The sequence below is a fragment of the Chamaea fasciata genome, unplaced genomic scaffold (assembly GCF_029207755.1).
Source record: "Chamaea fasciata isolate MVZ Bird 193981 ecotype frontalis unplaced genomic scaffold, bChaFas1.0.hap1 SCAF_1, whole genome shotgun sequence".
In the NCBI taxonomy this organism is placed as follows: domain Eukaryota; kingdom Metazoa; phylum Chordata; class Aves; order Passeriformes; family Sylviidae; genus Chamaea; species Chamaea fasciata.
The window spans coordinates 77647518-77666205 of NW_027094086.1; the positions used below are offsets into that span (position 1 = coordinate 77647518).

Below are 18688 nucleotides of genomic sequence, written 5' to 3' on the forward strand. Positions count from 1 at the left end.
AATGGTTTCTGACCATCAGAGATTCTTTTTTTTTTTTCTTTTTTTTTTAAGCTAAGACATGCTCAAGAAGACAAAATTCAAGTATCAAGTTCAAACCTTAATTAATTTCTCTTCTATTAGAAAAAACTTTTAATCATTCTCTCAAAAAATTGACTTCTGTTAGCTGGAAATGATATGATAAAATATGACTTTACCCAAGTAGTTCTTTTGAGTTCAAAAAAGCAAATTCAGGAGGCATCACCTTAAAAGTACACACCTTTAAAAGAAATCAAACTTATTACTGACTTCATAAGACACTTGAAATAGTCTTTGAGTTGCTAATAACAGAATAAAAACTGTCTAAAATATAGAATTGAATTGCATTTCTTCTATGTCAGGGCCTTATTCTCTAAAAGTATATTTATGCAATATTAAAATAACAAGACATACTATTCCTTTGACTAAAATGATCTACATTTGCCTTTATTGCTCAGCATATAAGGGTTTATTTCTCTAAATTGCATTGACACTTACTCAGCTGTGAACAAAAGAAAGAGACTGGGAAACTGAAGCATAAAAACTTACAAAACATTAATCCACCACTTCACTTAATTGGTTTGATTTCATAAAGCATAATTTATACCAAGTAATTATACAGCTTTTGTAATTTAAATGTTGAAGTAAATATAACCCATCCATTTCTTCTTGAAGCTTATTTTGCAATTGGAAACAAGCCACTGCTGTCCTGGCAGCTTGCTCAGACCGGTCCACTGCTTGATGAGTTAAAGGTTAGCCCATTAGCTTTCAGGAATGATGTGCTGAAGTATCTCTTTACTTAGCCAGCTACCATTTACATAAATAGCTGAGAGAGAAAGGCCATCAGTCACCTTCTGGACCAAGATGCATGCCTACATGTACACAGCTATTGTCCACTCTCTCTGCTCAAAGGCACTGTTGTGTTATACCAAATTTTTGTTCAATTGCTTGGACATTGTTGTTATGATAGGAAAAGTATTTAGCTTTTCAATCTATGCCTTAGTTTTTTTCTCTTGCTTTGGTAAAAATCAAACTTTGGTATGAAATATTTATTTTAATATTTACCAGAAAGATCATTCTTTAACAATGAAACATGCACAGCAATGCAGAAAGCTGCTGTAATAATGAAGAGCCAGAGAAGACAGAAAACACTTCTGGAAATAAATTTTTACTAATAAAATCTTTCCGATTAGGTTTTTCTTACTAGTTTTAAAGAAAATATCCATTTACTGAAGTGTCAGTTTTCTGAAATGTGGGCCAATAGATACCTGCAGGTCAAACAACTCTGACAGAAATATATGTTCAGAGGTTTCCTCTCAGTTACATTCCTCATTACTCGGAGACATGCAAGGTAGGAGGTCCCCACTGAATACGTTCAAAAGCACAGGTTCTAAATAAAAAATTCCATGTTCAGCAGGATAGTCAGTGCTTTTTTTATCACTGGATGCTGATAACCCATCCAAACCTGCCTGTCTCCTTAAAGGACCCTCAATGAGATGAAGGTGTTTCATGATACTTTTTTTTTTTTTTTGCAAGCTTGTAATGTATTATTTATCAGTGTAGCTCCTTTCAAATATTAATAATATATGTTCTCCTACTTCTGTTGTGAAGTCTTTTCTTTTTTTCCTCCAGCTTTACTAAGTTGAGAAAATAAATTTAAGCTTTATTCTGTGAAATTTAATATTGTCTAATTTGATTGGGTGATCTGTAGCATGGCTTCTTTGGCATGAGACCTTTGCAAAACTGTCGTCCTGATTATGTTATGCAAAAACATTAACCCTGCAGCAGTTTTTGTTAAGGTACCTTTAGTCCTCTTTTTTTAGTCTGCACTTCCTGGCTTTGTTGACCAATGATGAGAAATGGGATACTGGAGATCTCAATTACAGCAACACTTAGGGGCCCTGACCTCTTGCCAGGCCTGAGCTTGGCACGTACACAGACCAGATTTAAAGACTTATTTTCACAGAAACTAAAATTCTACACAAACATCCTTTTAGCTGTGGTAGTCAAGCAAATGGTAAACTCCATTTCCTGGCAGGTAATTACTCCAAATCATTGCAATGCTTTCAAGAAAAAAAAAAAAAAAAAAAATACAGCTGCTATGTTTGACATATAATTTATACTCCATTTTTTCTCTCTTATTTATTTTGTCTAGCTGTAATTAGCCTGGTGTCTCTGTGAATTTCAGGCATACTACATATCATCTCACATACTGCTTAACCAAACAGGCCTGTCTAAGTAAATCCCCACTGATTGAGACTGTTGCCTGTAACACATTCAAAAAAGTAAAAGGCTTGACCAATACACTGGAGTCCCCACGATGATATTTTAGCTCGTAAGCCATGTTAAGTGCTTGTTATTTTCAATATCAACACAAACCTCCAATCTTATTCTCTTCTGTTTTGTTGAGAGTCACTGCTGCAATTTGTCTTTTGTGACATTTGATATAATAGTAAGAAAAGGTTTTCAACCTTACTAGCACGCAATACACAGGACAAGCTTTGTCTCTTGTGTGTGATTTTTTTTTTGCTTCTTCATACAACAACTGGGCAAAGATGTCCTAACTGCAATTCATGCATTAAATGAGACCTGGAGGCTATCTTCTTCAACGAGGATGATATATTCCATGTTTCTCTGTTTCATGAAAACCATGTGACATTATGTAAAACTTGTGCATTTTTGCACCACTACAGTAGATGAAAGCATATAATAAAATATAAAATACTAAGCCCTTAAAAACAAAGGAAGTAAAATATACAACTGAAAACCAGAATATGAGTGAGCACTGGGCACGTGAAGCTTGCCAATGTACTGAGTTTTCAGTCTCCAGACAGTTACATTATTTCCTGTTTTACCCATGGTACCCTTCCAAGAGCAGAGATTCCAGCTGAAAGGAAGAAGCAGACTGCAATTGGGGACAGTTTAACAAGCACTGAGGATGCGGACAGTAGGAATGGTGGTATAAAGAGGCCCTCTAGGATGATTGCCTTATTCATCAGATTTGGAGCATTCCACAAGTGCTTTGACAGCATGTAATTAAATTAAAAGGAGATACCATGGGAGGTTTGACAAAATAAAGAAGTTTTAGGATTGAAATTTAGGCTAGCAAATGAAACCTGAAGATAAGGACATTCATAGTAGCTTAGTTTGAACTCACCATGTACAATCAGAGTAAAAAGACTGAAAGGCAGAACTTTAAATGACTGGCTGAGAAAAAGTGGTGAGGAGAAGTGTCATAGTATAGGAATGTTGGAGCACTTGTTAAAGAATGTGAAAAATTACAAAGTTAATTTTGGCCATGACAAAAATAGGCTTATGAAAGTTTAAAAACTTTTCTATGACCATTGTGATACCTAGTGAAAGGTTCAGGAGAATTTTCAGGTGTTGGAAAGCAAAAAAATTAGAAAAAAATAATGCAAAGGTATGCAGTTCAGAGAAAGGGTGCAGTGATGAGAATTCTGCATTCTCCACTCAAAAAGACTACAAAAGGAGATGATAGCCCTGTAAGAAATGCAAAAGTGGTAGTTCGTACAGAATCAAACTAAGGACTGGTAAAGAGGAGAAAGAAAGTCATAATATAAATGCAAGGGTTGAAATGGGAACTAGTATAGGTAACTTTAATGCCTAATGCTACACAAGAATATCAGCATCATAACTATGTTCAATATCTGTGGGAAAGAAGAAAATCAGTTAGGCAGCATATTATCGAGGAGCAAAATACACAGGAAGGTCACAGCAGAATTAATCAGTGGAGGAATAATGATGGTTGTGAAAGAAATCTTTGTCGACCGAGACTTTAAAAGGAGGATAGTATTAACATTAGATATTCAGGAAAAGTTCCCTAGCTTTTCTATAATTTTACAACAACTATAATTAGTTTAAATACAATATTTGTGCAGGAGCAATAAAAAACCAGAATTATAAGATGGTTGTATTCAGTTAAATAAATAATAACAAGAAAGTGGAAATAAATAAAACTGAGGCATATTACTATAGAAATTCTGAATGGGATAGCTGAAACTGTTAAATCACTATGGGTGGTGTGGATGCTATCTAGGGATATCATTTAGAAGACCCACAGCAAATGCACATATCCATTAAAAGGCAAATCTGTAAGGGCAAACAGCATAGCTAATAAAAACAAGAACACATCTTTCAAAAAAATGAAGTTGTGTCTCAGAGAGGACAATAGAAAGAACCATAAAACCTGCTTTATCTATAAAACCACAATAAAGAAGACAAAAAAAAGAGTTTGAATAAATCTCTGCAAACAAGCTAATAATAATTGTTTTTTAAGATATCTGGAGGCAAAAGCCTGAGAGGAGCTGTGTAAAGCCTGCCAGCCCAAAACTGAGATACAGAAGTGCTCAGAGAAGATAAGATCACAAATGTAAAACTTAATACTTTTTTTTGTTTGTTTATTGTTAGTATAGAAAAACTGTGGATTTTTTTTCTATCCTAGAACTTTATAGAGGACTCAGGAGAAGGTTAAATTAGCTACAGAAGCAGTTGTGGAACAAACAGACACAACAGTAACAAATCATTTGGATTAGCTGTTACATGCCCAAGAGCCTGAAGAATGAAATAAGGGAACTATCATGACTTACAATATTTTGCTTCAAACCACTGTAGCACAAGAAGGCTTGAAGGTATAATATAACACTGATTTTTTTTTTTTTTTTAATTCCCCGCCCCCCCAAAAAGTTCTCCAGGGAGTCCAGGGGAACTAAGGATGGATATGACTGACATGCACAGGCAAAACAGTAGAAAGAATAGGAGCAGATTCTCTCAACTCAGAGAGAATTTCTCATACTGAAGAAAAAAAAAAAAGATAAATCAACATATTTTCTAAATAAAGCTGATATTTTGCAGTGCTTTCTGAATTCTTTGAAGATGTAAACATGCAAGCAATTATGTAAAGATGGATTCAAAACAAATGAAGGGAAGCTGTTTGTTGTATGATATATGATTAATCTGTGTACTTCTGACAAAGGATGTGGACTCTGAAATTTAACATAAGTTTCAAAACAATGGGACAACTTGCTGCAAGAAAAATACATTGAGGGTTGTTAAATACAAAGACACCATTATAACTAAATATAATTAGAAAGTAAGGGAGTTTTTTGAAGTATTGCTTGGCCTGTTTTATGATTACCATTTAGACATGAGTGTAAGAGACAGAGGGAAGGAGCCAAATGGATCCTTCTTGTACACACGACCTTTCTTACTTGCCTGCAAAAACACAATACATTTTCAGACTGAGTAAAAGACGAAGAATTTTTATATGATAGAAAACTTCACAGTTGCAGATGCAGTTTTGTACCTATGGGGCATTCATAATACATACAGTGGGATTTCAATTCATGGGCAAGGAAGAGATGCAAAGTGAAAAGCTGCTGTGATCTTACTCCAGATTCATACAGTATATTATAATACGAATTTTCATTACTAACAAATTTTAGCAGCTAATTATTTTGGCATAGTTATCAAGATTTATGCTTGATTAGTTTCTGCATTTTGAAGGTATGGAATATACAAAACTTCAGTAAATTTATGGAGACAAGAAAGTGAAAATTCTTCTAATCATACACAGACTATGAAACTCGTTAAATTAGCATACTTCTGAAAAGGTTAATTTAAACTAACTGATGTGAAACAATAAATTATCAGTGAACGATCACTGTTTTAGGCTGTAAGTGTTTTCAGGGAAAGATATAATCTCCTAGGCCAAGACACATAAAAATCTGTTCCTGAATATTATAACAGTAACACTTAGCATGACCTAGCTCTACCTTTTGACCTGGAAGTCTCAAGTTATAACTTTTTGTAATTTGAAGGGGTTCATACAGTTTCCCTTGGCAAAATAGTATTTCCCAAATAATTTTTATAGTGTAAATGAAATTAACTCTTAGGCTCAGGCTTGTTTTGTGGAATGATGGTATATATCCTCTTAAACATTCAGCTCATACTTTCAAATTGAGTCTTATATTATTTTAAAAAAGAGGATATCTGATTTTTTTTCATCGTATACTGTTCTTCTTCCAGGATATCAGTTTCTTATCTACAGGACTTTTCCACATTAATACTTTTAGTCATGCTTATTTGAAAATCAGTGCTTTGGAATACTACATACTCTTAGGAAATCTGGGTGGGTTGTCGTTGACATCCGTGAGAGTAATGTTTACGGTGGTAGTACCAGCCAGTCCTCCCAGCTGTCCTCCCATGTCCTTGGCTTGGATTAGAACTTGATATTGTTCTTTTACTTCTCTATCCATATTTGGCAAAGCTGTTCTTATTACACCTGTGAGAAGAAAGGGTAAAGAAAAGGAGCAAATAAAGAAAGGGCTGTGGTTTTCTACTCTTACAAATTAATACTGGATCTCTTGAACAGGAATAGAATTCTTCTGAATGGGTTGATGAGAGGAGGTCACACAAAAACAGGCAAATCACTCAGGCTTTTCAAAAGAGTGTTTGACATCCATTCAACCACTCAAAATTACTGTTTTGTCTTTTCAATCAGGACATGAATGGATGCAAGAGAATGAGGTGTTTTCACTAGAGATGTGAATGCTGGGAGCATAGGTTTGCCACATCAAGGATGAGGATCACTGCCTTGTACAGAGCAAGGCAATGTAGGAGGAGGTGGCATTGCATTGCAGATCCTGCATCTTCAATTGTTTCCAACCAGTCATTTGACAATAAATTCAAGTTACTGTAGGCCAAGACAACGTTCCTCTGTACAAAATGAGATCTTTATTAGAAGATTCGTCCTTTCCTAGAGAAAGTTTCCTTGATTTAGCACAAACATGCAGTGAAAAATTGAGGAATTTCCTTTAATAAAAAGTAATTTAAATACCACAGTAACACATGACTTTTAGTCTTTAGTGATTTTGGACAGCTGCTGTCTAAGCAGATATGCCATAATCTCCCTTCTGATATGCTAAGAATATATAGAATATAAGGAAGACTTAAAGAGAGAAAGAGGGGGGAAAAACTTTTGGGATACTAAAAGCTTTTTCTTGAAATCAAATATGTAGGAGAAAATACATTTATCTTTGTCAAAATTTTAGAAATGTGAATAGCATTGCAAAATGCTTTTTATTGAACAACAGTTATCAGAAAATGTCTAGGTGCACATTGGTGCAGATAACATGCAAAATTGAAAATTAAACCAGCTGGAAGTATGATTTTCCTTGCTATTATTGGTTTAGAAAGTATTCTAAATATTCTAGTATTAAACAATTTGATCTTAAAAGCAGATTTTTTTACCTGGTGTTAAAATGGGTCTGGAATAGCAAGAAGCAAACTTTAAGGACCATTCATATCTTTATGGCTACTAACCACTATTGTCTTAACAAGCCAGAATAGGAACCATTAGCTTATAATACTTTTTTAAAGTCTAGAAATAACTTTGACCTAAATCTGCTATTTCTGGAGCCTATTTTAAATTCCTATTGAAGTGAACTCTATAACAAGTTCCTTTCTAGTCACCTGCAACATGATAATGACAGCATTATTAGGAATCACCATTTTCCAGCCTTAGGATGGCATGTATTATACTGCACAGTTTGCTCCAAACTGAAATCTTGAATTATAAAACAGTAAAAAAAAAAAATGTTCATATTCAGAAAAAGAATATTTTTGCAAATAGGATGAGGTTTATTTACTAGGTTTCCTCTTGAACATCTTAATCTTAATTAATGCTTAGTTTGTCATTGTGGAGACTATATGTTCCACAGTATTTTACAACATCCTTGGTATGTTCATTCCAAGGCAAAAATGGGAATGAAAGACCTCCTATGTTACCCTAACAAAATGAAATAACATATAATTATAAAATCAGGATATGCTAAGGTGGAAGCCACCTTTTAGGATGGAGTGCAACTCCTGTCTCTGCTCAGGACACCCCAAGAGTCAAATCATGTGCCTGAGAGCATTGTCCAAATGCTTCATTAACTCTGTCAGGCTGGAGCTGTGACCACTTGTCGTGGGCTGAAGTATATTCTATCACCATCTTCATGAACTGTTTAAACCAGGTGAGGCAGGGCTCCCTGCCTCCTCCACTCTGGATTATCTTCTGTTAATGGGCCCATCAGCACCTTTGCCACATGACTCACAGATAACCCCCTCCTGGACTATCTCCTGTTCATGGGCCCATCAGGCCTTATCACATGACTCACCATCCCATTGTGAGATGCTCTGTCCAGAGGGAGGAACCAAGCATTCCAGCCTAGATATAAGCTGACACTCTGAACACCAGAGCAGCGCTTACCTACTGGACTCCCAGAGGACAAGAGCAACTGCAGGATCTTCAGACCCATTATGTCTACAGGATCACCGCTTCAACAGAACCACTCTACTTGGACTGGTACCACCATAGGGTGTCAGGTTGCTTTCTGTCTTTGTCAGTGTTCTTGTACTACTGCATTTATTTATTTCTTTTAATTTTTTTTCTCTATAAAATTAAAATTCTGGCTTACGATCTCCCACTGGTTTTATTTCAAACTAGTACACCACTTTCCTGGGGAGCTGTTCGAGTGCCCAACCACCCTCTGGGTGAAAAACCTTTCTCTGATACCCAAACTAAACCTCCTCTGACTCAGCTTCATGATATTTCCTCAAGTCCTGTCACTGGTCATGAGAGAGATCAGTACCTGCCCCTCCTCTTCCCCTCATGAGGATGTTGAAGACTACAATGAGGTCTCCGCTCAGTCTCCTCTTCTCCAGGCTGAACAGACCAAGTGACCTCATCTGCTCCTCATAAGGCTTCCCCTCAAGGCCCTTCACCATTTTTGTGGCCTTCCTTTGGATGCTCTCTAACAGCTCAAAATCTTTTTTATATCTTGGCACCCAAACCTGCCTCCAGCACTGGAGGTGAGGCTGGGCCAGCTCAGAGAAGAGCAGGACAATCTCCTCCCTTGCCGGGCTGGCCATGCTGTGCCTGATGCCCCCCAGGCATGCACAGCCCTCCTGGCTGCCAGGGCACTGCTGGCTCAGATTCAGTTGACCATTGCCCAGGACATGCAGGTTCCTTTCCATAGTGCTGCTTTCCAGCCTCGCATTCCCCAGCCTATACACAATCAGGTTTGCCTCATTCCAACTGCAGAATCTGGTAGTTGTCTTTGTTAAGCTTCATATGTTCAGTGATTGCCCAGCTCTCTATTTTGTCAAAAATCTGCAGGATCTCCCTGCCCCCAAGGGAGTCAACAGCTCCTCCCAATTTAGTGTCATCAGCAAACTTACGTAGTGTTCCTTGCAGTCCTGCATACAAGTCATTCATGAAGATGTTGAAGAACACTGTGTTGAGGATGGATCCCTGGAGAACCCCGCTAGTGGCAAGTCATCAGTGTGATGTCACCCATACACTACCACCCTTTTGCCTGACCCTCGAGCCAGTTGCTCACCCATCACATGATGTGGTGTTTACCCAGCTGTGTCCAGAAGGATCCTGTGAGAGATGGTATCAAAAGCTTTGCTGAAGTTCAAAAATATTACAGAAAATAATGACACAAAAAACTGAGCATGGGCACACAGCAGGTTGTGAAGGAAAAATGCAGTTTATCTGGTTGATATAGGTGTTCTGGGTACAACTAAATGGCTTTCTCAGAAATGTTCCAGGGGTTTTTCAGAAAATGAAGAATGGGCAATCACTCCAGTAGTAAAGTTCCAAATCACCCACCGTTTATTCCTGTCTGGAAATGTATGGTCGTTCCATATATTTTTCTAGAAAAAAAACACCTTTATCTTCAGAAAAAAACAATCAATGAAAATAATTTTTATGTCTAGAAATTCATGGCCAATTTTCCTTTTTCTGCTACTCTGTTTCAAAGGCTTAGAAAAAATATTATTTTATCCAAAATCAGTTCATATGGACTGAGCAAATGTAAATTTGACCTATCTTACCAGCAAAATAGAAGAATAAAGTAGAGGTAAGAATCCATGTAAAGGAAAGGGCTACAAATGTTAGTATTTCAACTTCAGCATCACAAATAATATCTAAATTTAAATCAAGAGGTAATTAACATGTAGAGTGCCTTATGTGCATGTAATGCTGTTCTGAATTTTTGTAAATCCTTTTAACCTTATGATTTTACATTATTGTTCAACTGCAAAACCAAATAACTTCGGTTTTCTTTTTTGTCTTTTCAGATGTCATCAGTATCAAATGGGTGGAAAAATATGGTCTCCATGAGATTGCTGAGAAATGAAAACAGTATGCATGGGACTTGGGCCAGAAGATTTGCTTTCGAAAGTTATTGACCTGTAATTCAGCAGGAGATGACTCACTTTCATGGAAGAGAAAACATAGATTCCAAGAAAAATTTCCTGCATAAATATTACCATCAATACTCCTGCAGATACCAATTTGGATTTCAATAATATAACTGAATTATATTATAGTTTAGCTGTCAGAAGGTGGACTAGAATACCAAGTTTAACAACACCTGGTGACATCTAGCCATAAATAAGAATATTGACCTCATAAAAATATCAGAAAATAGGATGAAAAGAACATTTTAATGATGGAAATGGACATTTTCATAAGAAAAGAGAGCATACAGAGTAAAGAGGAGAGAGGTTATCTGTTTTAAGAGAAGTTCTCACGTTAAAAAACCCCTCACATAAAAATCAGAAGAGCAATTATTTAGCCTTTAAAAGTGTCCCCCACAAAATAAGATTTGAGGCCTTAGAATGTGCCATTCAAATAGTTGCTCTCCAGAAGGTATTGTATTGCATTTAACCTCTCTGAAATAGCAATACAAACTGACTCTCCTACTTCCACATGGTTTCCTTGTCTCCAGCAAAAAGATGGAAAAAGATTAGGAGGTCAATAAAGACAAGGAGTAAAAGGGGCAGCTAGGATATTGATATCCATGCAGGTTAAAAACTATTTAAAAGTACTAGTTTCATATCAGAGCAAATGTGTAGCACCTATTAGGAGTGATTTGAGGAAGGAGTATGTGTAAAGTTGTGTGCTTGACAAACAAAGTCCTTATTTCACACATAAAGCTATGATCAGTGGTTTCACTGTTACTACTTTGCAATGGGATCTTGAGCTACTAACAGAAATTTCCACAAACATATCAACATCTGTGTAGTAGAAGCTAAAGAAACAAACAATGTTTGAAACTGCTTGGGAAGGAATAGAGAACAGAAGTGCTATTTAACAGCTGTGTACATCCATATCAGCTGCCTTCCTGAGTACCGTGTGCACTTTCTCACCCTGAGGAGGAGAAAGATGATTATTGTTATGGAATGGCTTCTGTTTAAAGAAGTCTTTAATCCATAAAAGAATCAATTCAGGGAGAATATAAATAGAAATTAACTCTTCATTCTCTTATGCAATATAGTTAAGAGATGCCCTTCTTTCCAAAAGAAGAGCAAGAGGAGATGGTTCTTAACCTAATAAACTTTTGCTGTGGAATTTCTAGTCAGTGGGTATGCAGCTACTGTACTACTGGACAAGTCAAATCTACTGGGAATCTAAAAAAGTTGTCGGGAAGAAAAACTTTCAGACTTTTAGTTACTTTGACTCTGCTAGCCACCCAGGAACTTTGTAAGGACAAGTTCTTTGAAAACTAGAAAAGTATTCCAGGGGTGCATCACTAAACACTTAACTCTTCATCCCTTACTAGATCTAAGCAGGCCATCACTTTTGGAAACATGATACAGGGCAGAAACTTAGTATAGATGTTCATGGGTTCTTTAAATAACTACAAGATTATGTCTCAAAATTGTTTCTGGAATGCAAGAGATGGCAAAACAAGCCAACAATAACACAAAAAATGCTTATTCATCTCCTGATAGTTCTGAGTTTGTCATTGTACCGAAATAGCTTTCTTCCCCTTTCCTGTCTAAAGCACTCAGGACAGATTTCCGGCAGTAAAACTGCAGTTTAAAACTACTGTATAAACTCCTCAGTTATAAAATAAAGAATTGGAAAGACCAGATCTGTAATACTACTCCTGACTTCTGGATTTTAGAAAAAATCATTAAGCACCATCCTGTCCAGTGTTATTCACATACTGTTTACCTTTAGAGTCATTGCTAGACCCATGAGTAATTCTCATAATGTGAACTTTCTGGCATAAGACACTTTACAGCATATTATTGATGCTTGTAGAAGCATAAATCTAATTTTTTTTTTCTTGTACAGGATTTTAAACTAGGCTGGGCTACTGTTTCACCAATCTTCCTCTACAGCTGTGTGCATTCTTTTAGCACATGAGTAATTCATTTAAGGTAATAGCCAGGTTTGTATGATGTTCCAGGGCTAGTAGGGTGCAGGTCATCACCTATGGTTGACTCACTACGGAATAACAGATGAGAATGTATGACACAGACATTTGAAGTCCCATGAGGAAAGAAAAAAAAAAAAATCTTCCATGTACACCATGTACAACTAACTACTTATTTTTTCTTGTGAATCTTGTACTAAAACTCAAATTTTGGCTCCAGTAAAGCTTTTTCTTGCCACTGAATTTATACCCATTCTTTACAAAACTGAAATGAAAAATTAAGTTCAAGTGCAACTACTTTTCATTTCCCCAGACACCTGAAGAAGTTATATTTTGAAGTTCAGTTTGCAAAGTAAAATTGCTCACTGCAAATTGCAGTATGATCTCCTGCTAAATGGAGCATGGAACAAAGGAATGTGTACATTGGAGATGGTGCACTCACAGCCTTACAATACTGCACCATCAGGGCTAGAGACCCTGAATCTATATTTAAGAACAGCTACATTGGAATGTGAAACGATTTGCTGAAAGGAGCATATGGATAGCTTTCCCTGTAGAACAGTCAGGATGCCACAATGTGTGCCATTCACCAAGTACGTTGTAGCTTCCTCAACTGAATTGCTAAATATAGAACCAAGAATGGCATTAAAAAATATAGGACAAGATACCCAATTAACATGTCTGTCAACCTCTCAAATACTTCAGTCTCTTTAAGCATACTATCTTCTTCTGCTCACACATCCAGTAACCCCAGACAAAGATAATATGACCCAGGAAAAGAAGAGGGAAGGAGACGATTAGCTGTTCCACAGTCTCAAAATAGTTCCATGTAACAGAACAATAGTTGCTGGAGAATTTCTGACTGCATGTTCATCAAGTAAAAATGCTGAGAAGACCCAAGTTAAAAAAAATCAATCATCAGGAAAAAAAATGGATACATGTAGAAGATAAAACTTTATCTCTAGGGAAATGGTAGAGCATTGAAAAAATAATCATTCAATGTAGACACATTTTAGATATTCCAGGACTGATTGGGAGAACATGTTTCTTTTGTTTCTGCAACACATTATAATTCATAAAAAGCTAGTCAATACTCAAAACTGAATCATGTGGAAAAGCTTTTGTCCTGGATTTTGGTCATATCAACCAGGTCCATATTAGTTCATTGACACTACCTACATGGGAAAAAAAAAAAAAAAAAAAAAAAAAAAGAAGAAGCTTAAATCTTCTACTGTTGCTAATAAACTATTTACCTGTCTTGGGATCAATGGAGAAATATGGTTGCCCCTGAAGAATGCTGTAAACCACTCTAGCACTGTTTCCATATGTAGGATCATCAGCATCTGTCGCCTTTACTTGAAGCACATATGCTCCTGCAAAGAAACACAAGTAATCATATTTTTGTCATAGAGCAGTGACCAGGAATATTTCAGACACTTTATTCCAGTTGCCAGTGGATTCTGTTGCAATTCTTGTTCCACTGGAAAAAAGATGAGAATAAAACTGTTAATTCTTCAGCTCCGTGCTAGCAACCATCTAGGTAATAGGTGAGGCATAAAGCGGAAGAAAGGGAAAGGTATCCACCATCAGAAGATACTTATAAATAGTTTATGATGCATGCATTATTTGCAAAACTTTTTATGCAACACATACAGGATGGAGGTTTGTGAACACTTAATATTAAATTTTGTAAAAGGATTATACCCCACAAATTTGTGAAAAAGTAGAGAACCATGAAAGTAAAGTATGGGAGTTTCCTTTAAAACAAGTGTTTGATCAATCAGCTTCTGAATCTTCAGTAAGATCAAGTGAACAAAGCTTTAAGTACATTAAAGAACTGCACTGCAATCTCCTAAAGTTAGAATTCATATTCCTACTGTAAAATGAAATTAGGTGTTTAATTCAGGTAGTTGTCTTCAAAATCCAGACTTGAGTACCCTTGCCCTTCCAATACCACTCAGTAAGAAATAGAAGTACTGTGGGGGAAGTACACCTTGTCACTTTATTTTCAGCCATAATTATAGACCAGACCTAGTGCAGTTTTCTTTACATTACAACTTAAAATGGACCAATAGAGCAAAGGAAATGCAATGAAAACAGAAAACTCACTGCAAATAGCAACAGTTTGCAGCAATATCTTGCTCCTCCTGCTGGTTGCTAATCTAGTTACTTGCATTTCCTCACTGCACCATAATGAAAATGGTTTTCAAACTATAATCTTCAGCAAAACAAACTACTACATTGTTACACTTTCCCATCAGTTTGAAAAATAGTTTTCTATGAACTTTTGTGAAATTCAAAGTTGGGATTTGCAGTGCTGATTTGGAGTGAAGAAACAGCAGAGTGCTGTGCATTATCTCCACTATTTCTGTTTTAAGCAGCATTGTGTATTTGGAGGTCATTTGACTTTTTTTTTCAACAATATCCATGGAATACTTCAAGAGTTTTAAGACTGCTACTTTTCTGCAGTGAAAATCAGCAATTTTTAAAGAATGTTCAGAATTGGAAATGAACCTTAATGGACTTGTTGGAGTTTAGTTCTGGGGGTACCTCACTGAGAGATATTCCACGTGAAAGGTCCTATGACTTAGCAAGAAAGTAACAGTGAAGTTAACTGTTTGGAAGATAATCTTCAGTGCCCAGACACGTAATCTTGTCATATGCAGACTGACAATGATGCTGAAAGGTTTGGTACAAGCATTGTGAAAACATTTGCTGCGTGATGGCAGCATCAGACTTCTCCTGTTACAGTTTATTGAGTAATAGAGAATGAAAAGCTATTCCAAGAGATATTTTGTCTCTTGAGGAAAACACGAAAATATGAGTGTTATTTGATTAGCAATCACTTTTTACAGTTAATGGGCACATCATGTTCTTAAGCTGACAGCAAGTTTCATTAAAATCAAGTTCTAAAAGAAAGAAAATATTAGAAAATAATAAGTGAATGAATGAAAATAAACACCACGGCTGATTCCATATCTGTAACTCCTCACTCAAAAATGTGATGATGCAATGTGAAGGAAGCTGACACCGGCCATCAAACTGCCTGAAAATTCTGTCACTGACTGAGGTGCTTGATGATCCCTGCACATATGAATTATTAGTGTGGATATTCCTAGGCACATGCTCCAGGTAGTCCAGCCTTATTACACAAAAGGAGGAAGAAATGTTGATTTACAAACTAAGTTTTTTTAAGGGAGACTAAAAAAGTCTGATAAATAGCTGACACTGAATATGAAAAAGAATCCATTTCCCATTGACAGCATCTTCAACTGTATTGACTCATTAGTCAGATCTTTTTCAACTAACAGATAATATGGAAAGCTTATGTTTTTATGAGAGATCTGGCATGTTGGTTTTGGAAATTTTTTTTTATATGCCTCCAGTCATTTACCTATTTAAATGAATATCTAATGTTTTAAATTGGTTTTCTGAAATTAATTTCTCATCCTTTTAGTATTATCAAACATCGCTTTTTGTATCTAACAAGCTTTCTGTTTCTTTACAAAGCATGAAACCAATGTATTTTTAAAAGTAGACTCTAAATATATATATATATATATATATTTTTTTTTAACAGGCAATAATACAGGAACTAGAGCTGTAAATCTTTAATGCACAAAGGTATTGAGGAAGGATCACATTAACCATAGTTCATGACATTTTAATTAAAATGTATACTTACATTATTACATGGAGTAATGAAACATTAAAAAAAGATACAGTATTTCTTTTTTGGAAATACCTTTATGATAGTCAACATTTAAATATATTTTTAATTTTTTATGTCCAAGCAACACATATTTTATGTAAGGTATTATAAAATGCAGAAAAAAATGAATTATGTGCTTTAGTTATTTATGTTTTAAAAAGAGAAAAAAGTAATGTTAAACCATTCACATAGCCCAAGAAATGGTGTGTAATTTTAAAGATTCTGTTTTCTTTGAAAAAATATGAGTGGTATTGAGGACTAAAATACTGTAAATCACAGCATGTATATTCACCTGAATTTTACTCTAGCTAAAAATAAAGGAGATTCATTAATAAGTGCAAATGGAATGGAGCCTAAGATCTTTAACTTGTTGGCAAAACTGAAAGAAAGAGAACTAATAAAAGCCTTGTTGCTCATATCAGAATAACTGGAAGGAGCTGAACAGAAATGTTTATGAAATATTGATTTGACTTCTAGAACAGTTACCTTTTTTTTTTTTTTCTGACAGTTTCTCATTGGTAAAAATGCTATTTTTCCAAAATAAAGAGAATCTTTGAAAGAGGAGCAATATTGATGAAATCTCTTCCCATCCAAGGAGTACTAGAAAAAAATTTCAAAATATTCTAATACCTGGTTTGAGATTTTCAAATTGCTTATGAATCTCAAAATTTGCTAAAAAAATTGCTTTAAAGTTTAGACCCTCCAAAATTTTGACACGGAGTATTTAAATCACTGGTTATCTTTCACATTTTTTTTCTTTTTTTTTTTTCTGATCAAAGACTAAAATATTGACCCTTAGTACTATTTCAACCTGGAAACAACTTTTACCTTCACCAAAGTGTATGTGGGGTGGGATATCTCGCTCTCTGTGGAGCTATTGCTGTCTTTCAAAGTGATCAATTTCAAAGCATGAAATCTGAGTGTTTTATGTTTAGTTTGTTGACCTGGAGAGCATGACAAATACAGAAAACTCAACTGGGGCTAGATAAAATGATTATTTCATTGTAAAGGAAAATCAGATGATTTTATGAGAATACTTATTTAGACTTGATTCCTGAAAAAAAAAATAATACACAGTCAATAGAATTGCAAAGACAAACTAGAAAGGAGATGGTGATATATGTTTTTTCTTGTTAATAACAGCTTACACTATGCCTTCAAAACCCATTACGTTTTGCTACCAATGCCCAGATTCAGTTAAGTGGTCACAGTGCATTGTTTTACATAGGAAGTGAGATTGGCCTGCTTTGAGGCGTTGAAGAGGTAAGAGAAGGCTGGTTAGGAGCAGTAATTTTGAATTTCTCCAATAACAAAGACATCACTTTATTGGTGATCCTGTCAAGCAGATTACTACTTCAACTGCTCTCCTTTGAAATTCAGGGCTCTGACTTTGCTATTTTTTCTTCATCTTTTTCCTGTCCTTTGTAAGTAAGAAATGAGTATGTGACATTGTATGTGAATTTTATGGAAATACTTTTTGTAATGGACTACCAAAGGTGTTTTTATCTACTTCATGGTGAGCAAAGACATGATTTCCTTGTAGAGTCAGAGCTGTCATCATCTTGCTGCACAACCTCTCCCCTTCCACATGCATTATTTAATACTTTTGAAAGAAATTAGATGATTGTGATTTTTTTTTTTTTAATGGGCAGGGGGAAGGGAGAGCACAGCTGCTGGCATAGAAACAAACTGCTTTGTGCAATATTCTTTCTAAACATTTCCAAAAATAGTACCATGGCAACCCAAACAGCATCCATCTTCTTATCAAAATTCAAGTAAAAATCTAATCAACACATTTCATAGCTGTGGGTTTGGCTTTTTTCTTAAGTTTAAGAAAAAAAAAAAAAAGTTAATTTATGGCTCACTGCAGCACTACATTGCAATTCAGATCAGGAGATTCTGTGTCTCAATAAATATTCCCCTGACTTGCCACTAGTAGTTTCAGCAAAACTCTAGTGCTAGGAAGACATGTACATTTGCAAAGAGAGATGCTGACATTGCCCTTTTGGGGCTTATCTTTCATAGAAAAATTACCAATAATAAGTTTTGAACATATATTCAGGACGCTGACTCCCTCAAAAGTAATGTGAGAAAGACATATTTTACTTGGAAAAGTCAGTTTCCAGTTTATATATTCATGGCTGTGCAGCCCTGATAATAACACAGGCCTGCTGGCTCCATCAATATCTTGAACACTAGACGCAATCAGGGAAGCACACTTTATTCCTGTTTTGCATTCCAGACATCACCCTGAACATAGATATTTCTCTCAGCTGTCAGAAGCATGCATGGCCGCAAAAGCAATACTGCCATTCTCTTTTATAATTGATGAAAAATAGCAGCCTTTTACTAATAGTTCTGCTGTGTTAGTAGCTAAGAGCAGCTGCTGCAAATCTCAGCATTTAGTGCATAATCAAGCATATTTCAAGTATGTCTAGAATAACATTTAACTTATATTGGCAACAATCCAGGGAGTGTGGAAGCTGACATTCTTTTCCTTCTGGTTATCCCTGCCTCCCTCATGGATGATGAAGATAAACAGGGGAAACCTGCTATGGGGGTTTCAGCTAATTATTTAGCTTAGAATATTTTTTTTTTTTTTTTTTTTTTTTTTTTTTTTTTTTTTTTTTTTTTTTTTTTTTGGTAGTATCATCTGTTGGGGTCAGCCAGAGTTAAGCAACTCCGTCTGGCTAAGCTAACAATGCTTGTTATTCACTGAATA

General features: G+C 35.6%; 1 protein-coding gene across 1 annotated transcript in view; it reads right to left on the bottom strand.

The window, feature by feature from the left end:
• The window catches only part of CDH12 (cadherin 12), a 222179-nt gene that overhangs the window by 62545 nt on the left and 140946 nt on the right, over positions 1-18688 (bottom strand). Inside the window, exons 4-5 of the mRNA XM_066186473.1 lie at positions 13508-13627; positions 6149-6316 (exon numbers count right to left, since the gene is read on the bottom strand). Of these exons, the coding sequence (XP_066042570.1) occupies positions 6149-6316; positions 13508-13627 (288 nt within the window). The remainder of the gene's footprint in view (positions 1-6148; positions 6317-13507; positions 13628-18688) is intronic.